At 46.8% G+C, this 21,954-nt stretch overlaps 1 protein-coding gene across 5 annotated transcripts in view; it reads left to right on the top strand.

The window, feature by feature from the left end:
• The window catches only part of PUM2 (pumilio RNA binding family member 2), a 59,503-nt gene extending 40,188 nt beyond the window's left edge, over nt 1-19,315 (top strand). For all 5 annotated transcript variants that reach the window (XM_040427378.1, XM_040427377.1, XM_040427375.1 and 2 more), the window contains exons 18-22: nt 7,232-7,369; nt 11,424-11,549; nt 12,087-12,208; nt 16,020-16,212; nt 16,973-19,315. In XM_040427378.1, coding sequence (XP_040283312.1) covers nt 7,232-7,369; nt 11,424-11,549; nt 12,087-12,208; nt 16,020-16,212; nt 16,973-17,104 — 711 coding nt within the window. In that variant the 3' untranslated portion in view covers nt 17,105-19,315. The remainder of the gene's footprint in view (nt 1-7,231; nt 7,370-11,423; nt 11,550-12,086; nt 12,209-16,019; nt 16,213-16,972) is intronic.
• The last annotated feature ends 2,639 nt before the right edge of the window (nt 19,316-21,954 follow it).

Genomic DNA, 21,954 nt, shown 5'->3' with positions numbered 1-21,954 from the left:
AGCAATAACGTCAGCTCATCGGAGCCAATACATTCTAATACTGTACGGAGCAGGAGCTTAGACCGAAGTTTTTGCGAATCGACTTTGGATGTTTCATCTGAAGTCGATTCGCTCCTCCCTAGTGGTAATACATAATCTTGGGTACTCTGAGATGTTTAAATTGCTTACTTAACTTGATTGGTATCTCTGTAATGAAAATATTACTTTCTGAGTAGTTTTCTAGATCTTAAGTATTAATGACCTGTCCTCAAGATAGAGATATTCAATATCTGAACGATGGGAGTCCCACTCCCTGGACCCCCTCTGATCAACTTATGAAGAATCCGCAGTGGTCGGGTGAAAGCTGGAGCCATGACGTCATGTCTATCAGTATCTCCCAAGGATGAGAACAATCACGCTAGCGCCACCTTGAGGAAGTGTCTTCCTATGAGTCAAAATCCAACGTTTTAACATGCTTTGGGATTTGACAAGGGAAAATAGTCAAGCCAAATATCTATCCATAGACAGCTGTTTCAGGCTGCGTACCACTCATCAGCACAGAGTAGGATTCTGGCTAGCAGGCTGCTGGATCTCTTTAAAGAGAACAGTGTCACCCATAATCCTACTGACAAGGGACAAGTTCCTCAAAACTGCTGTGTATGGATGGGTGTTTGGCTAGGTTATTTCTCGCACATTCCATCTGGGGACACAGACCATGGGATAGCCTAGGTCAGTGATGGTGAACCTCTTAGAGACCGAGTGCCCAAACTGCAACCCAAAACCCACTTATTTATCTAAATAGTGCCAACACAGCAATTTAACCTAAACACCAATATCATATATCTTCCATGTACTTTATCATTTAACTATAATAACCTGCCTACATTCAATGTGCTGCCTGTGCTGTTCATAGCATGTCCTGCACTATTGAATGGCAGGCAAATTCTAAGGCATATTGGTACACCATAGACTTTCTCCAGGGTGCGGGTGTCCACAGAGAGGGCTCTGAGTGCCGCCTCTGGCACCCGTGTCATAGGTTCGCCATCACTGGCCTAGGTCATTACTAGGAGGAGACGCTATGCAAATAAAAAAAGAAAGCTCCTCCTCCCTGGGCTATACCCCCATGTTCCACCAGGAGGACCCCAGTTCTTGCTTAGTGTCGGATAAGGAGGATGACATTCTTTCTACTCCAGTTTTATTTTTTTGCTGTGGACGCAGGGTCGCAATTCTGCTTCCCTGGTCTCTTGGTGGAGCAAGCGCCGGGGTCGAATTGACGTCCCCGGCTACCTCCCACCCTCCCCCAGAAGTTAAGTGGAACCGGGCTCGATCTGCAGCTTCGGCGGCCTACCAGATTCGGGGTCACCTTCCTGCCCTCCTCCAGATCACTGCCACTCCTTGTGCCAGCTGACTGAGAGGTGACCTCCGCTGGTGTGGATTTGAGGGGCGTAGACTACAGGACGCAGATAAGTACACTGTCTCCCCGGTGTGACGCTAGGACCGCTTGGTGGGGGAAGGGGGGGGGGGGTTTGAAGGGGGAGAGGATACCTGTCTGGGGCATCGCTACATGAGCAGCTACTTCCCGGCTTCCCTCTGCGGTGTCTAGGGGGCGGTCTCTCCTACCCTTCTGGCAGCCGCGTCTTATTATTTTCATATTTCGCGCCTCCTGACGCGATTTGTGGGCGGCGCTCTGTCTTCTGCTACTTCCGGCTCAGCGTTCTCGGCTGCTCCGGCTCCACTCTTCCCGGTTGCGTGCTGCAGGAACGGTAGGAGACCCTGGCCCCTTCCATTGCTGGATTACCGCCATCATGCCAAAACCTGGGGCCTCACAAAAATCCAAGTCGGCCCCTCTGGGGTTATGTAAGGTTTGCTGCTTACCACTTTCGGTCTCTGGATCCTGTGACTCTTGCCTTGCCTCTGGACAGGATCATCCTCTCGTCCCTCCTCCCCCTCTCACTCAGCCCAGTCCTCCCTCTGCCCTGTCAGAGCCCGAGGAACCCGCCTGGGCCTCTGCCATTTCTAGGGCGGCCGCTGACTTAGCCCAAGACTCTCGGGCCGCCATGGCCTTCATGGAGCGCTTGGCGTCTACGGATCCTGCGGCTAACACCATACCGCTTCCCAGTGGTTCCCACAGAGGATGCTCAACCACTAAGAGGCAGCGTACACAGCAGCATCCTTCCTCGGATGATTCTGCTTCCCCCTCCTCGCCTAGAGGCCCGTTCAGACACTTCCCCTCCTCGCAGGGAACATAGATCGGAAGGGGAAAGATCCAGTTCTGACGAGGACACAGAGCTGGAGCCCTCGCCCAAGCTATCCACTATGGTGGCGGCAGTCCGGGATACGTTTGATATCCAGGGGGAATCTCCTTCCGCTTGTAGCCAGGAATTCCCTCTTTTCCACTCGAGGAAACCTCAAACGGTTGTATTCCCCATACATGGCGAGTTCGACAAGGTCCTCTAAGGCCTGGGACCGTCCGAATCACTGGTTTTCTGCCACGAAACGTATGGATACTCGTTATCCTTTTCCTGCAGAAAATGTGCAGCAGTGGTCTTCTCCTAAGGTTGACCCGCCGGTGGCCAGATTGGCTAAGAATACGGCCATTCCTGTCTTGGACGGTTCGTCCCTACGGGATGCAGTTGACAGGTGTTTGGATTCTCTGTCAAAAGCCATCTTCACTCTGGCAGGCACTGGCCTGCGGCCCACTTTTGCCTCGGCCTCGGTATACAGAGCGCTTTCCGTATGGTTGCAGCGCCACCATCAGGACCTGGCGGAGCAGGATGCCTCTGCGGACACCTTAAATTTTGTCCTCCAGATGTCTCAGGCGACAGTTTCTCTGCGAAGCTTCCTTTGATGTTAGCATTCTTTTTGTGCGTATCTCGGCCCTTTCGGTCACACAGTGTAGAGAAGTCTGGTTGAAGGTTTGGGACGCTGATGCTTCCTCTAAGCGTTCCCTCACTAACCTCCCCTTTTCGGGTTCCAGGCTTTTTGGTGCTAAGCTGGACGAGATCATCTCGGACGCGACGGGGGGGGGGCAAGAGTACCAACCTGCCCTAATCTAGATCCAAGCGCACCTTTTGGAGGTCTGTTCTAGGAACCAGTCCTTTCGTCGCTTCTCCTCTTCCAGATCTCCTCTTCCAGTGTGGCTCTCAAGACTCCCGTAAGAAACCTGCCTTTAAGCCCAGTCTTCCTGGCGCCCGCAGCCACAACCAGCCTGCCCTGCTGCTGCCAAGCAGTCTTCCGCCTGAAGGGGCTCCCCCACCTCTTACGGTGGAGGGCCGATTGCTCTCCTTTCAACAGGTCTGGAGAGATCATATCCAGGACGCCTGGGCCCTGGAAATTGTAACATCTGGTTACAAAATAGAATTCGCTTCCAGGCCTCCGGAGCGTTTCTTCTCTTCTTGGGTTCCGGGGGATCCGGTCCGGGCCTCGGCTCTTTTGCAGGCGGTCATTTCCCTTTTGGACAGGGGAGTGATTGTTCCAGTCCCCTTGGAGGAGCAAAGCGCAGGTTTCTACTCCAACCTGTTCGTGGTGCCAAAGAAGGAGGGATCGGTGCGTCCTGTTCTAGATCTGAAGCTGTTGAACAGGTCTCTGCGGGTCCGGAGGTTCCGGATGGAGTCCCTCCTATCCGTTATTGCTTCTCTTCTTCCAGGGGAATTCCTGGAGCAGTTCGGCTGGCTGATCAATGCCCAGAAGTCATCTCTTCTCCCCTCACAGAGGTTGACCTTCCTAGGGATGGTTCTGGACACCACAGCAGCTCTCGGGTATTCCTTCTGAGTTCCAAGTCCTCTCGAATTCAGGAATCTGCATCTCTCCTACTGCGCTCCCGACGACTCTCCATCCGGGAGTGCATGAGGGTTCTGGGGCTGATGGTGGCCTCCTTCGAGGCCGTCCCCTTTGCCCAGTTTCACACTCGGCCTCTACAGCGGGCGATTCTGTCCTTTTGGGACAGGACGTCGTGCGGTCTGACATCTCGAGTCCGTCTGCCTCCTCTGGTTCGGGCGGACCTCTTGTGGTGGCTGTCCCCCCAAAACTTGATCTCAGGGAGGTCCTTTCTTCCGATCTCCTGGACAGTCGTCACCACCGACGCCAGCCTCCTAGTTTGGGGTGGTGTTCTACAGACCCTGACAGTGTAGGGGCTTTGGTCGGCGGAGGAGGCCCGCCTTCCGATCAACGTGCTGGAGCTCAGAGCAATTTTCCTCCCCCTTTCTCACTAAACTCCTCTCCTGGCAGGTCTTCCCGTAGGAGTCCAGTCGGACAATGCCACCGCCGTGGCTTACGTCAACCACCAGTGCGGGACCTGCAGCCGGACAGTGATGCAGGAGGCGGAGAGGATCCTCCAGTGAGCGGAGACCCATGTTCCAGTACGGTCGGCAGTGTACATCCTGGGGATCAACAATTGGAAGGCGGACTTTCTCAGTCGCAACACGGTGGATCCAGGAGAGTGGTCCTTAAATCCGGAAGTTTTCGAGGACCTCTGTCGCAGGTGGGGGCGCCCGGGTGTCGACCTGATGGCGTCCAGGCTCAACAACAAGGTTCCCATGTTTCTGGCCTGTGCTCGCGACCCGGAGGCTTACGGAGTGGACGCGCTGGTGTCTCCGTGGCGAGGCTTCCCTCTCCTTTAGGTCTTTCCGCCTCTGCTACCGAAGGTCCTTCGCAAGATCACGTTGGAAGGGATTCCTACCATTCTCATTGCCCCCGATTGGCCGCACCGCTCCTGGTTCTCGGACGTCACTCTGATGCTGGCAGATGTGCCGTGGCCTCTTCCTCTCAGGGAGGATCTACTGTCTCAAGGACCGCTCTTCCACCAGAATTTACGGTCGCTGCGCTTGACGGCGTGGCTGTTCAGACCACCATCCTGAAGAAGAGGGGCTTCTCGGACTCTGTGGTGAAGACCATGATCAAGGCCAGAAAACCAGTTTCATCCCGTATATATACTATCGTACCTGGAACTGGGTGTTTTTCCCCTTAGTTTCTCGGTTCCGGTGGTCCTCTCCTTTCACCAGTCGGGTCCTGAGATGGGGATGTCGTTGAGCTCTCTGAAGGGACAGGTCTCTGCTCTGGCCATTTTCTTTCAGCGATCCCTGGCTCTGCTCGGTCCAATGAGGACCTTCCTACAAGGGGTGGCGCATTCGGTTCCTCCCCTGCCCCCCTGGGACCTGAACTTGGTTCTGTCTTCCCTCCAGGCGGCTCCCTTTGAACCTTTTGAGGGAGGTTTCTTTGAATTTTCTCACCTGGAAGGTGGTCTTTTTGGTGGCGATCACCTCTATCAGGAGGGTATAGGAGCTGGCCGCGCTTTCCTGTAGGGAGCCCTTTTTGGTCTTCAATCAGGATAAGGCGGTGCTGCGTCCGGTCCCTTCATTTTTGCCCAAGGTGGTCTCCGCCTTCCATCTTAATGAAGATATAGTCCAGCCCTCTTTTTGTCCATCTCCGGCGAACTGCAAGGAGCGCGCTCTCCATTCCCTGGATGTTGTCCGAACACTGCGTGTGTACCTGTCGGTCACTGCCTCTTTCCGCCGTACGGATTCCCTTTTCGTGATTCCAGAAGGGCCTCGTAAAGGTCTGGCGGCTTCCAAGGTCTCGGTAGCCCGATGGATTCGGTCGGCTATTGCCACAGCTTATCGTGCCCGTGGCAGGGTTCCCCCAGCTGGGGTTAACGCGCACTCCACCAGGGTGGTGGGGGCCTCCTGGGCTAGGCGTAATCGCGACCTCTGCATCTCAACTTTGTAAGGCGGCCACCTGGTCTTCCTTGCATACCTTTACAAAGTTTTACCAGTTGCACTCTTGGGTGCAAGGTATTGCAGGCGGTGGTTCCTGTTTGACCACTGGGCTTTTTTTCCCACCCCATGCACTGCTCTAAGACGTCCCATGGTCTGTGTCCCCCAATGGAATGTGTGAGAAAAGAAGATTTTTTTTTTTTTTTTTGTGAAACTCACCTGTAAAAAAAAATTCTCGTTTTTTCCATTGGGGGACACAGCTCCCTCCCATTCTTACCTGTTGTAGGAAGGGTTGGTTTAGTTCTTCCGGTCCTGAAGGTTTTCGGTCCGATGGCGGTATTCCGTTTTTCTGGTCTCTATGGCTTTGGTCTCCTACTGCTTTTGCACGCACTGGGCTCCTCCCGGTGGAACATGGGGATATAGCCCAGGGAGGAGGAGCTTTCTTTTTTTATTTGCATAGTGTCTCCTCCTAGTAATGACCTAGGCTATACCCATGGTCTGTGTCCCCCAATGGAAAAGACGAGAAAAAGATTTTACAGGTGAGTTTCACAAAAAATCTCCTTTATTTCCTTGTCTTATCCCAAGGCTTAGGCTATTTTCACACTCGCGTTTTGGGGGCGGATCCGTCATGGATCTGCAAAAACTGATCCGTTACAATAATACAACCGCATGCATCCATCACGAATGGATCTGTTTGTATTATCTGTAACATTGCCAAGACGGATCCGTCCTGAACTCCATTGAAAGTCAATGGGAGACGGGTCAGTTTTCTATTGTGTCAAAGAAAACGGATCCTTCCTTATTGACTACATTGTGTGCCAGGACGGATCCGTTTGGCTCAGTTTCGTCAAGCGGACAGCAAAACGCTGCAGGCAGCGTTTTGGTGTCCGCCTCCAGAGAGGAATGGAGCCTAAACTGATGCATTCTGAGCGGATCCTTTTCCCTTTAGAATGCATTAGGGCAAAACTGATCCGTTTTGGACCGCTTGTGAGAGCCCTGAACGGATCTCACAAACGGAAAGCCAAAATGCCAGTGTGAAAGCTGCCTTAGTTATAAAGTCTGATTTTGACTTATAGTGATCCACTTCCACACGGTGGCGCTAGCGAGATGGTTTATCTTCCTTGGGAAATAACTGTTTGCATATTTTCTCATGGAGCACTTCCAGTAAGTCTCCATACGTCACTGGTTTCTTGCAAATGAATGGAGCAGCCGCACGCAAACCCAACTGGTTGCTCCATTCATTTCAGGGATGGGAGGGTTTATCGGGGGTCTTCGTTCTTGTGATCACTAGGGGTCCCACTAGTAGGTCCCCCATGAATCTAATAGTTATCCCCTATACACAGGATAGCGGATAACAAAACCGGAATACTCCGGAAAACCCCTTTAATCATTCACAGGGCAGTGAGTACAGAATACAGCAGTGGTAGATGGGTTATAGTGCTCTTCATTTGCTGTGGTTATTTCTTAGTTGTCCTCGGGTTATTTTACTTGATCTCATGTGATCAGTGCAGTGTAAATAATCTGTTACGTGTCTCTTCCAGAGTGAAATGGTGAAGGAGCTGGACGGACATGTTCTGAAGTGTGTGAAGGATCAGAACGGAAACCACGTGGTCCAGAAATGTATAGAGTGTGTCCAGCCGCAGTCCCTCCAGTTCATTATTGATGCCTTCAAAGGACAGGTAGTGTAGTATCTGCACATTTCCCAAATGTCCTAATAAATGGAGAATTAATAATCTTGAGGGTCTGTCACAAAATTATTTGAAATGGGGGAGGAGGTTTCTGACATCTGTCCTGGTTCATTGTAAGGCTACTTTCACACTTGCGTTTTTACCTGATAACACAACCGTCTGTATCCATTATGAACGGATCTGGTTGTATTATCTCTAAAATAGCCAGACAGTCAATGGGTGCCGGATCCGTTTTTTTATTGTGTCCGTTTTGCTCTGCATTCCATGCCAGACGGTATGGGAACGGAACCAAACGGAACAAAATGCATTCTGGTGCGTTCTGTTCAGTTCAGTTTTTGTCCCCATTGACAATGAATGGGGACAAAATGGAAGCATTTTTCTCCGGTATTGAGATCCTCTGCCGATTCTCAATACGGGAAAAGAGAAACGCAGATGTGAAAGGGGAAATAAATGGATCTGTGTGCTGTCCTGTGTACCATGGACGTATGCTACACGAAGTGTGAATAAGCCCTAAGGCTGTTCATGATGCCTGTGGTAAGGGCTCTGACCATCACAGAATTGAGCTCTGTGGCAGGTAAAGAGTTTGCCCGCTCCAGCCACGGCCTTCTGTTTGAAGGAGACAAAACTTTCTGTGCAATCTACAGGTTCCTCATACATTGCACTGGCCGGGATTTAGGGACTGTAGTTTCTCAGGGTCCTCAAAAAGTCCACCTAAAGTGATTCAATGAATAGATATGAAGGAGGTAGACGAAGCTGCAGTGTCATTAAAAACTGCATGAGGGGGCAAGACGAAAACTAGGAAAGCATCCATTTGGCTCTTATATCACAACCAGATTGAATAAAATCTACAATATGCGATTACTATTGTTAACTAATCCATATCTATGGCAGGAGGTTTTTGAGTCTTAAGGACTCCCTAATAAATTATTACAATAAGTATCTTCAGTGTACCTTGGCTATATTGTACTTAAAGGGGTTCTCCAGGAAAGAAAATGAAAATACTTAAGTATTACTTTATTATAAATATATTCCCAAATTCCTTTCATGAGTTTTGATGTCTTGTTTTGCTCGACAAATCCCAGGTCGCCATGGCGACCAGGAATTTAGTCCTGGCACTTGGGTATTTGTCAGCCCGTTTTCAAAGGTGCCCGGGCGATGGGTGCGGAGCTGCCGTTCTGTCCGGAGGCAGCACCGTGTGAAACAGCTCGGTCACAGCACACAATAGCAGAGACGCTGGCAGCAGGGAGGGGAGGGACTCGGGAGGAGTGGAATCTGATCCTAGAGTGGAAGCTGCTTCTGCCAGCCCCTCCCCTCCCCGCCCACCAACCAATCAGAGCTGAGGCGAGGCAAGCACTAGCAGCTCTGAGTCCGAGTCACTGACACACGTACAGGAGGGAGTCTAAGTAAGAAAGAATCGAATGAGTCTCAGGTTAAAAGAATCTAAAGATCCGAATTAGTTAGTGACTCATTCGATTCTTTGAGTTAAAAGGTCAGTCAGACTCTAGAACAGTTTACACTGAGGCTGTCGGCTGCTTTTGTTGCAGCAGTGATAAGATTAAGGGACAGGAGCAGAGATGAGAGAAGTGACAGATGACACAGTTTAGATTACAGTTTGAATTAACCCTTTAGGATCAAATTGGCTTCTCAAGGAGATCTATATGTTAAAGGCATCCCTTCTTCTGTCTCATTCAGTAGCTATAGAACTAAGGCTACTTTCACACTTGCGGCAGGATGGATCTGGCAGGCTGTTTACCCTGTCGGATCCGTCCTTCTGCCGGACCGCAGCTCTGTCCACATTGACTATAATGGGGGTGGAGCTCCGGCGCAGCACGGCAGTGCATGGTGAAAGGCCGCCGGACTAAAAGTACTGCATTGGAAAGCTATAGTAAAGGGCGAGCACACTTCATTTGGACTAACACTAAAATTTAATTTAAATCACACTTAATTTCACACGTGTATAACGGATAGATAAAAAGTTATAAAATACAAAGCATAAAATACACTTCACTTTGTATTTTATTGTATTTTATAACTTTTTATCTATCCGTTATACACGTGTGAAATTAAGTGTGATTTAAATTAAATTTTAGTGTTAGTCCAAATGAAGTGTGCTCGCCCTTTACTATAGCTTTCCAATCCACATTTTCAGAGGGTGGGTGTCCCTCTTACCAGGGCTAGTAGCACCTGCTCCGCAATCACGTTTGAAGTGAGCCACCATCTTGAATTTTATATTAAAAGTACTGCATGTCCAACTTTTTAGTCCGGCGGCCTCTCACCGCAAACTGCCATGCTGCGCCGGAGCTCCACCCCCGTCCCCATTATAGTCAATAGGGTCCGGGGACGGAGCGGCGGTATATGTAACATGGTATACAGCATTATTGGGGGGGCTCTATGGAGAAGTAGGGGGGGGGGGGGCACCTACTAGGGGCTTTATGACGCGGCTCCGCCTGGCTCCTAACTTTTTTAGCTGGCTCCTAGATTCCAAGGAAATTTGTCAAGCCCTGGCTAGGGAGCCATCATCAGGGGAAATAAAATGGCCGCCTTCCTATTAGTTCACACAAAACCTGTCCTAATCACACAACAGGACAAGTTACTTCACTACACTGAGCTAAAGAGCTGCCTCATCCTCCTCCTCGGCTCTACTTGTCAGAGATTATGATCCTGAATACAGGTGAATCTCTGTGGGAATGGAGATGATGAGGAGACATGAGAGGAGCGTGTGTGTGCATGTGGCTTATGAGCAGCGGCACTTGTATATAGTCTCTATTACCACAGTATGTCCTGTCCATCTTCTCTGTATTAAATTCCCCAGAGATTTGGCTACAGTTCCTATTAGCTATTTTCAGAATCCTAATCCCTGGCCAGCAGAGTGTGAGTAGTGTTGTGAAGTAACTTGTCCTCCTGTGTGATTAGGACAGGTTCTGGGTGTACTAATAGGACAGCGGCCATTTTGTTTCCCCTGGTGATTGCTCCCCAGACAAAACGAGCCATTATAACTAATGAAAGGTATTTGGGAATATATTTATTATAAAGTAATATTAAACTATTTTAATTTTCTTAATTCCCGGACAATCCCTTTTAAACGGGTTGTGCCACGAAAAATATTCAGGATCTACTTTTATACTGCATGTACTTGTTTGTGTAGCCATGGAGCTATTCAATAAAATTTACCTATATAGCGCCACCTGCTGTTGGTTCTTTTCTGTCTTTTTTGTCCTCCTCACTGAGGTGGTCACACTCGCTCAGTAAACCTTCAACTGTCACCAACCAGTTAGAAGCTGTGGCAGTTACAGGGAGGGAGCTGCAGCAGAAAGGACACAATTAGAGATGAGCGAATTTCATATATTTGAAATTCGTTCACGCTTCGTTTAATGGTAAAAGGTGAATTGCATTATGGATTCCGTTACCACGGATCATAACACAATTCTATGACGGAATGCATAACGGAATGCCTTTAGAGGCATCCCGTTATTCATTCTGCCTAATAGAAGTCTATGGGCTGCAAAACGGATCCGTCCCGTTTCTGTTATGCAGGAGAGGACTACTCTGCAGAACGGGACGGATCCATTATGCAGCCCATAGACTTCTATTATGACGGAATGAATAACGGGATGCCTCTGAAGACATTCCGTTATGCATTCCGTCATTGAATTGCGTTATGATCCGTGGTAACGGAATCCATGGCGCAATTCACCTTTAACCATTAAACGAAGCGTGAACGAATTTCATAACCTGAAATTCGCTCATCTCTAGACACAATCCCTGAGCGGTGATAGAGAGAGAGCTGCAGCAGAAAGGACATGCCTCCTGAGATACCAGCTTGAATTAAATCTAGCAGAGCAATGAATGGGGAGATCTCTGGACCCATGTGAGGTGCAGGGCTGGTTCTGGCTTTGTTAGATAAAGATTGTCATGTACTAAATGATGTCTGATTTTCATGTTTACATTAATAAGTAAAAGGTATAGGAATGCCGCCCATGCTGTGGTCTACTATATGTCATGGCTGTCATGTTCTTCATTGTGCTGATATCTCTTTCTTCCTCAGGTTTACGTTCTTTCCACTCATCCTTATGGCTGTAGAGTCATACAGCGCATTTTGGAGCATTGTACAGTTGAGCAGACGATGCCTATTCTGGAAGAATTACATCAGAGCACAGAGCAGCTGGTGCAGGTAATGCTCCTTCTTCATACTCCAGAGGTATTACCTTCAGATTGGCGTGACCCAGCTTTATATGCCAGGTTTACTCCATTCTGACTCCAGTCAGGTGGTGGAAAATTGATGTCTGAAGCTGGGGCTACACGTTGACGTACGTAGCAAAAAAAAAATTCCTACAATCAAAAACTTTAATGAGAGATGTTCAAAAGATGTCCTTACTATTATCATATTACCCCATGGAAGTGAGACACCTACTACTATTTAAAATCGCAAGTACCAATGAATAAACCTGGAGTACATGCTTTGCTCCAGACTTTTGTGTTTTAGACACCATTGGGTCTTACTAGACAGTGTAGAGAAGGGGGGCATGGCTTAAAATGTGTCAAATCGCACCAACAATCTTTGCACAAGATATTGGTCTAACTGGTCTTGGAGACCCCTGACCTTTCCCATGAGTATTTTGTTATCCTCCACCTATAAAGCACTGATGATACAGTCTCTGCTGATGTGAAGCGTGTTTCATGACTTTGTCATCTTTATGTCACATTGCAGGACCAGTATGGGAATTATGTCATCCAGCATGTACTGGAACATGGACGTTCAGAGGACAAGAGCAAGATTGTGTCTGAAATAAGAGGAAAAGTCTTAGCGTTGAGCCAGCACAAGTTTGCCAGGTAAAAATAATAATTCGGTTTTCAAAATAACTAGATTATTTCACAACCACCCAGAAAACGTGATGTATATGTATGTGTGTGTATATGTATGTGTGTGTGTATATGTATGTGTGTGTGTGTAATAAATATATATATATATATATATGTATATGTATGTGTGTATATATATATAAGTTCAGGGCAGCACTCCTTGTAGCAAGTATTGGGTGCCAGCGGTGTCGACACTCGACCAAAGTGTCAAATAACCAGAAGAATAAACACACCGCAGCACATCCGTATGGTGAAAAAATGGTGGGATCCTTTATTCACCCAAGCAGCGACGTTTCGGTGCGCTTGCTGGGACCATTTTCAAGCTGGCTTGAAAATGGTCCCAGCAAGCGGACCGAAACGTCGCTGCTTGGGTGAATAAAGGATCCCACCATTTTTTCACCATACGGATGTGCTGCGGTGTGTTTATTCTTATATATATATATATATATATATATATATATACACATACACACACAAAACTCGAAAAATTAGAATATCGTGCAAAGTTCATTTATTTCAGTAATGCAACTTAAAAGGTGAAACTAACATATGAGACTTATTACATGCAAAGTGAGATATTTCAAGCCTTTATTTGCTATAATTTGGATGATTACAGCTTATGAAACCCCAAAGTCACAATTTTGAGGTACCCTTTGCTCAGGGGGTATGGATTAATTAGCTGACTAGAGTGTGACACTTTGAGCCTAGAATATTGAACCTTTTCACAATATTCTAATTTTTCGAGTTTCATCTGTATAGTAGAGAGAGATATACAAAGGTTGGATACTATAAATGTGTATTCCTATTTACATGAGTGCCCTGCTTTATGTAGCTCATATGGCACTTTGCTGTATACATTGGGACAGTATGAGCAGAGTCATCTCTTTATTAGAAGGTTGGTGGGTTAAAAGGAATTTGCAGTCGCAAGACCGAAATGAGTGTATCCTGTATTCCACTACAGAGCCCTTGGCTCTGAGTGCTGCTGTGCAGGGCAACATTTTGAAGGGTCATCAGTGCTAAACCAGAGCCTCTTATTGTTGCCTTGATCTATTCTCCTCTTCATTGCTGTAACTCCTTACTAACCTGGTAAGATCCCTTGTTTGGGGATCATACAAAAATTCTACCATGACGCGTCTCCATTCACCCCCACCACCACCCTTTTTTTTTTTTATTAAGTAATTTTTTATTGGCATTTTTTAATAATAATACAAATATAAGGCCCCAACCCCCACATACCCTCCCCCCACAAACCATCATTGCGATGCCCTCCATCTTCCATAGCTTCAACATTCGGTTACACCAGTACATCCACATAAAAATTACACAGGCACAAGCCCTATCCCTACAACAATCCCACAAAATCTTGAGAGAAAATTTGTGATCTTATAATTGGAGATGGAATATACATTTGTTATCGGCCATAACCTCCCCACATTACATTGCATATCGAACCTGATCCATCATGAAACAAATATCCACTATACCCCATGCACTCAGACGCACTGCATATATTGACAGGTGGCTGGCCTATGCAGCTTTATGTACTATGACATGGTACAGTGTTAGGGTCCATTCACACGTCCGCAAATGGGTCCACATCCATTCCGCAATATCTAGAACGGGTGCGGACCCATTCATTCTCCACATTTCCGAAGCGCGTCCTTGAACTTCTGGGACGTGGCTCTGCAAAAAAATAGAACATGTCCTATTGTGGACAAGAATAGGCAGTTCTATGGGGGGCGGGGGGGGGTGCCGGCCGGGTGTATTGCAGATCCGCAATACACTACGGCGGACGTGTGAATGGACCCTCACTTTGTAATGTCTCAGTAGGGATCGACCGATTATCGGGGGTTACCGATATCATCAACAGCTGATATTCATGATTAAGTTATCAGCATCTAACCTTGCCGATATGCTGATAATGCGTCCAGCGCGCTATCACAGAACATGAGCGCGCTGCTGTCAGCGCGCTCATGTTCCCTCAGCAGCACAGGAGAGAAGGAATCGCGCTCTCCCTCCTCCTGTGCCGCGCTGCCAATGAGGAGATATGGGAGGAGGAGGAGGGGCGGGCGCACTGCGCCATCAATGATCATTAACAACTAATACAAATACAGGAGGCGGTACCCAGCCTATATGACAGGAAGCTGCAATCAGTGGCAGTTAACCCCTCAGGTGCCACACCTGAGGGGTTAACTGCTGCCGCTGATCGCAGCTCCCTGTCAGAGGCAGGGTGCTGGCTATGTGATTCTGCACCGACACACCCGCCTCCTGTATTAAACGTTAATTATCATTGGTGGCGCAGTGGGTCCCCCACCCCCCAGTATTAAAATCATTGGTGGCGCAGTGCGCCCCACCCAACCCCCCTGCCCAGTATTAGTCATTGATGGCAGAGGCCACATGGTCCCCCTCCCCTCCTCCTCATTGTTGGCAGTGACAGCTTCTGATCAGAGCCCCAGCAGTGTAATCCTGGGGCTCCGATCAGTTACCATGGCAGCCAGGACGCGACACTACTGAAGCCCTGGCTGCCATAGTCGTCTCCCTGCTGCTGTGTACTATGCACAGGGCAGCAGGGACAGTGTGAAGTCCTATTGTGAATGCCGTAACAGAAAAAAAAAAGAAAATTCACAGAATATTGGTATAACTTATCGGTATCGGCTCTAAAAAATCAATATCAGTCGATCCCTAATTCTCAGTACATTAAAGGGAACCTGTCACCTCCAAAAACCATTCAAAGCCGCCAGCAGTACCTGAGAGTAGCCAGCAGCGTGTTTCCGACGATCGTTTTCTTCCTGAAGGCAGATGAAGCAAAAGCTCAGAAAACGTTTTTGTCCCCTGCCCGCGTGATTTTCTAGTCATGCTTGAAGTCAAGGGGGCAGCGGACTCATTGCTTCAAGTCACGGTAACCGTGCCCCCTTCCCTGCCCCTTCGCTGTGACTGACAGCGCTTATGCACGAGAGTTCGGCTGGCTTTGCCGAACAGCCGGCTGTCAGTCCCCTGCATGTCGTATGCAAATAAGGTTCTTTAAGTCAAGGGGGGCAGCGGCTTTTGCGCTTTAAGTCAAGCTCACACCGCCTCCTTCCTGCCCCTTTGCATTTGATTGATGGCCTTTTGAATTCTTTTAGGTGCAATTCCGTCCTGAGATTTCACGCATGCGCAGTATGAGCTTGTTTCGGGAGCCTGCGCATTGATCCCCACTGTAGTGTGCTTGGTTCAGCGAGTGAGCACGCAGGCGCTCCTGATCCTGAGGCTGACGCTGATGCAGGGTAACGTTCTCCGAAGTGCTTGCCTACATGAGTCTGCACGTGCGCATTGACTCACTGAAGCCAAGTACACTACACCAGGGATCAACGCGCAGGCGCCCGAAACGAGATCATATGGCGCATGCACAAAATCTCAGGATGGAATCGTACCTGAAAGATTCCAAATGGCCATCAATCAAATGGGAAGGAGGCGGGGTGAGCTTGACTTAAAACGCAAAAGCTTCAAGAACCTCATTTGCATACGACCTGTGGGGGAATAAAAGTTGTTTTACAGCGATCATGCTCCTTGGACATCTTACACAAGAACATCATTAGAAACCTGATAACAGCTTTGAGGTACTGCTGGCGGTTTATGGTCCATTTTGGTGCTGACCGTTTCCCTTTTAATCCTCGGATTGTAAAGTGCTGCAGAATATGTTGCCACTTTATAAATTAAAACCGTAAAGGAAATCTCTGCTAATCTGGCATGTTGTCAGCTCTCTCTTACAGCCTGTCTGTATTTTTCCCCCATCTCTTTTCAGTAATGTTGTGGAGAAATGTGTTACCCACTCATCCCGTGCGGAGAGGGCACTGCTGATTGACGAGGTCTGCTGCCAGAACGATGGTCCTCACAGTGCCTTATACACCATGATGAAGGACCAGTATGCAAACTACGTGGTGCAGAAGATGATTGACATGGCAGAGCCCGCTCAGCGCAAAATCATCATGCATAAGGTAAAGACAATGAAGGGGTTGTGCAGTTTCATGATATTGATGACCTGTCCTCAGGATGCCGTCAGTATCCGATCGATGGGGGTCAGACTCCTAGCACCCCTGACAATCAGCTGTTTGAAGAGGCTGTCACGCTCATGTTAGTGCTGCGTCCTCTGCACTCCATTCCTATTCATCGGAAGCTGTAATTACACTACAAAGACTGTGCTCGCACAAGCGCCTTTTCAAACAGCTGATCAGCCTGGAGTCTGAGCCCTGCCGTTCTGATATTGATGACCTAGGTCATCATTATCATGACTCTGCACAACCACTTTAAGGAAGACTTGAAAACCCTAAATGGGGTAGATCTAAATCTGTCTGAAACTTGGTGCTGCTAAATTTCATAATACATTTTGTAAGGGTCAAAGATTCAAATATCCTGTTTCCCTTTACATACACATTGTCTTTCATCATCCCCACCACTAGGGGGAGCTTTACTGAAAATGGGTAGATCATCATTGATTTAAATGATGGGTAAAATTCAGTATACAGGGAGAAATGTGGGCTGCAAATTAAATGAGCCGTATTCCACCCTGGATTATGATAGGGAGTAGAACAGGCTCAAGAGAATGGGATATCATGGTCAACGGTTGCCAGTGTGTATATGTGTATATAATATATAATATATATATATATACACACACACCTCTATGAGAATTTGGAGTCTGTTCGACAAATCTGTCAAAATAACCAGGTTTTTTTTTTCCCCCTCTCCTCCTGATAGATCAGACCACACATCACAACATTGCGTAAATACACCTATGGGAAACACATACTGGCCAAGCTGGAGAAGTACTACATGAAGACTAGCAGTGACCTGGGGCCAATGGTTGGACCGTCGAATGGCATGCTCTAGGGAAAGCCAGGAATTTAGAACCCAGTCCGCACATTACACCCGTCATCAACGAGGATCCTCCCACCTCGCTTCCTCTCTCCGTAGCCGATGTGTACCACACTATTTATTGTTCTCCCCCCTCCCTGTACATTTGGGGCTTCCCTCTGGCCACCATGGGAGACTTACCCAGCCGCCTTGCCAGTACAAAAACCAGAGCCTGTAAATGATGTAATTGTATCAAGCTGTCACATATTTTGTAAATTTTTACCTTGTAAAGTTCCTGTAAAAAGTGGTAGTTTTTAAAGGGAAAGTACAGTATTTTAATAATGCTGGTTTGCCGGCCGGGTCAGTCTCCCATCAGCCCGGAGGAGGCATCTGTAAATAAAGTTCTAATCTTATTTTGTGACATATTATCCTTAATTATTTCTTTTAAACTTTTTTTTTTTTTTTCCCCCCTATTAGAGGTCTGGAATGTACTGGGTAACACTGACCTAATGCTGTCAGTGTTATCCAATACATTCCAGAACTGTAAGGGTTACATAGCATCTTAAATCAATATAATGCTATGCGACCCCAGCAGTGCTGGGAGGTCAGGACGGGTGCTGTGTTATACTCGCGCTCCGAGTCCAGAGTGTGAAAGCAGTCTAAAGGCATTGCTTTGCAAACCGCTGCCCTTCAACGACGCTTAAGTGCAAGAACACTCTGGGAGTTGTAGTCTGCAGGTTATGAACCAATGTTTTCAAGCCTGAATGGATGAACACTATCATTAGTTTCTATGTAGCAGGCCTTGGGTCAGTCACGCTTTACTACCTGTTGGAAAGATTTCTGTGTGGATACACGACAACTGTGGATTTTTTTTATTTATATTTTCCCCCCTCCTTTTTTTTTTTCCTTAAAATTCCCTGTGCGATTAAAAAAAATAAATAAAAAAAAGCGATAAAGCAGCAGTCGATGTACGACGCCGGCTAATTTCAGTTTTTCTTTATTAAATATGTACGCACCATCCAAGGCGATTTCTAGTAATCAAGGCCCATTAACTCTTTCCCTTGCACTGACTCAAAAAGGGACCTGGTGCAGAAATCATGCAGTTGGTATGCAATAGAGGCCTCAATTCATCCCTCTATTCATTGTCCCCGCTGAATGAAATTCTATCCACAGATAAAATACAGGAGTCGGCGAGAAAGGCGACTCCCATTTAGTTTCCTTTTTAGCACCTAGCGAAGCACTGGCGCTTAATCATTGCTTTGTTTAGTTTTTTTTTACATGGTGTGACTTTTTTTTTTTTTCTTTTTTCCTTTTTTAGGATTTTTTTGATTAGCCAAATCGTATAGATTTAAATAGTGGATAAAAGTCCCTTTTTGCGCATGAAAAAAATGGATAAAAAAAAAAAAAAATATATATATATATATATATATATATATATATATATATATATATATATTTCTGTTTGTAATTTTTCCTTTTTCGGGTCATATATAAATATCTGCTTTGTATTGTATAAGTGTAACTAATGAGTAGTTGACCGTTTACAGTCTCGATGTTTAATACGAGCCTTGCTTATTTTGTAGTTGGTTGTACAGATTGTACATTTGTAAACCTTTTTTGCTGTATATGTCACTTCGTTTTCACCCCTTCATCTGGGAAGGGGGCTGAAAAAAGGAGGAAAAAAAAAAAACTTTTTTGCATTTTAGTGTACATTTGGGTGTCTCTATATTGCCTTGGCAAATAGTGTTGTATAATGTAAATTTCTTTAAATCAAGTTTTTGTTTTGTTTTTTAAACCGGTCTTTCTACAGCTTGGTAAAAAGTCTCTATAAATATATAAATACCAGCTATCTATTTATCTAGCGCTGGAGAACCCGTTCTCGTTTCTACGCCACGGCTCTTAACACGTCGATGGGATACAACGCAGTCCATTGTGCTTAGTGAGTAGAAATGGTATCTAGATGTCCGTGTATATAAAGTTCTGTTCACACAGGGGAGCCTCGCGAGTAATAAGGCCAGTGGCTTGCTTTGTATAGCACTGTATTTTTGATTAGCCTGCTCAAAGCCAAGAGATAAAAAAAAAAAACTTATGTAAATTATTGTAAATTTTGGTGAACATACAACAGTGTATCAATAATCTATAGATGATGTACATTTACGAGCGGCCTTATGTACATTTTCCAATGATCTTTTTAAAAGGCAGAATTGTGACCACATGTGTATAATTAAAAGACTTTTTAATCCTTTACTTTGTCGTATTTTTTTCCTTCCATCCAAACACATAATTTCTTTCATCTGCTGGTAGAGGGGTCTTGACGGACAGGTGATTTAACCCTCTGATCCTCCCACACACAGTTTGTTCGGGCAGGGGAGGACAATACTGAACAAACCATGTTCGGGCTGTGTGGCTGCAGAGGGAGTCTGCTTCTTGGGCAACAATTGGGCTAGAGCTAAAGCCTTGATTTAAAGCTAATCCTAGTGCTAGCTGCTATAAAACCGCTGACAGCTGTTAGAAATTGGTCCCAGTGAGAGCTGCACAAATCTGAATTTTGAAGAGCGCATCTCCAGCAGCTTGAGCCATGGTCTTGTTTTAAATAATAGATTCTCAGCTTTCAAATTAAAACCAAGATAACAGCTGTAGCTCAACAGGATCCTGAGATATTAAAGGGGTTTTCCTCAGGATTGATTATCAATATCAGATCAAAGGTCTGACACCGTCCATTGGATATCAGCTGTTCTTGGGATTGCAGCTCAGCCCCATTCACTTAAATAGGTCTGAGCTTCAACTAGGTCATGTGACTTCACCAGACTAGGAAGAGGCCACAGATTGTCAGAGAGTCGCACCCCCGCGATCTGATATTTAGTGACCTAACCTTGAGAATAGGCTGTCGGTATCAATATCTCAGACAACCCCTTTAAATGCTCACTCCCCTCAGTCGGCTGTGATCTCAACCAGCTTGGAGGAAGATAGAGGCTTCAGGGAGGAGAGACACAGATCTTCTCTCCCTGTATAACTAAACATGACCCCAGTGGGAGAGTAACCTAGTCTTCTGTGCATGTTATCAACCCCTTATTAATCTGCATACTTGCTCTTTGATTGTCACCGGTGAGGGGTCTAAAACCTAGACATTTGCAAGCGTCCTGATCATGAAATAAGTCACACTTGTAACCCCCACACAAACATCAATAAAGTTAGCATTTTACACTGCTCCTCTCCTGTCCATATCTTATCTTTACATCATTACACTCTGCAGTAATAAGAATAAGAATTAACACTAGAGCGGAATAGCTAATAGATTTTTTGCTTTTTATATATCTATGACCCACAGAATAAAGTTATTGTTACTTCTATCACACAGCGAACAGTGTAAAATAAATTGCAAGAAAATTTAGACTAGAACCTTCAGAATCACAAGTGCATATCCATGAAGCAAACATAATTACAAAAAACAAGATGGCTGCACGCCATTATATATATATATATATATATATATATATATATATATATATATATATACACTGCTCAAAAAAAATAAAGGGAACACTTACATTGTGTTGTTTAACTCCAAGTCAATCACACTTCTGTGAAATTAAACTGTCCACTTAGGAAGCAACACTGAGTGACAATCAATTTCACATGCTGTTGTGCAAATGGGATAGACAACAGGTGGAAATTATAGGCAATTAGCAAGACACCCCCAATAAAGGAGTGGTTCTGCAGGTGGTGACCACAGACCACGTCTCAGTTCCTATGCTTCCTGGCTGATGATTTGGTCACTTTTAAATGCTGGCGGTGCTTTCACTCTAGTGGTAGCATGAGACGGAGTCTACAACCCACACAAGTGGCTCAGGTAGTGCAGCTTATCCAGGATGGCACATCAATGCGAGCTGTGTCAAGAAGGTTTGCTGTGTCTGTCAGCGTAGTGTCCAGAGCATGGAGGCGCTACCAGGAGACAGGCCAGTACATCAGGAGACGTGGAGGAGGCCGTAGGAGGGCAACAACCCAGCAGCAGGACCTCTACCTCCGCCTTTGTGCAAGGAGGAACAGGGGGAGCACTGCCAGAGCCCTGCAAAATGACCTCCAGCAGGCCACAAATGTGCATGTGTCTGCTCAAACGGTCAGAAACAGACTCCATGAGTGATATATAAGCCTGACGTCCACAGGTGGGGGTTGTGCTTACAGCCCAACACCGTGCAGGACGTTTGGCATTTGCCAGAGAACACTGTGCTCTTCACAGATGAAAGCAGGTTCACACTGAGCACATGTGACAGACGTGACAGAGTCTTGAGACGCCGTGGAGAACGTTCTGCTGCCTGCAACATCCTCCAGCATGACCGGTTTGGCATTGGGTCAGTAATGGTGTGGGGTGGCATTTCTTTGGAGGGCAGCACAGCCCTCCATGTGCTCGCCAGAGGTAGCCTGACTGCCATTAGGTACCGAGATGAGATCCTCAGACCCCTTGTGAGACCATATGCTGGTGTGATTGGCTCTGGGTTCCTCCTAATGCAAGACAATGCTAGACCTCATGTGGCTGGAGTGTGTCAGCAGTTCCTGCAAGACGAAGGCATTGATGCTACGGACTGGCCCGCCCGTTCCCCAGACCTGAATCCAATTGAGCACATCTGGGACATCATGTCTCGCTCTATCCACCAACGTCACGTTGCACCACAGACTATCCAGGAGTTGGCAGATGCTTTAGTCCAGGTCTGGGAGGAGATCCCTCAGGAGACCGTCTGCCACCTCATCAGGAGCATGCACAGGCGTTGTAGGGAGGTCATACAGGCACGTGGAGGCCACACACACTACTGAGCCTCATTTTGACTTGTTTTAAGGACATTACATCAAAGTTGGATCAGCCTGTAGTGTGTTTTTCCACTTTAATTTTG

The sequence above is a fragment of the Bufo bufo genome, chromosome 4 (assembly GCF_905171765.1).
Source record: "Bufo bufo chromosome 4, aBufBuf1.1, whole genome shotgun sequence".
Classification (NCBI taxonomy): Eukaryota; Metazoa; Chordata; class Amphibia; order Anura; family Bufonidae; genus Bufo; species Bufo bufo.
The sequence above is the reverse complement of the archived record's forward strand: the minus strand, read 5'-3'. Positions and strand labels throughout refer to the sequence as shown.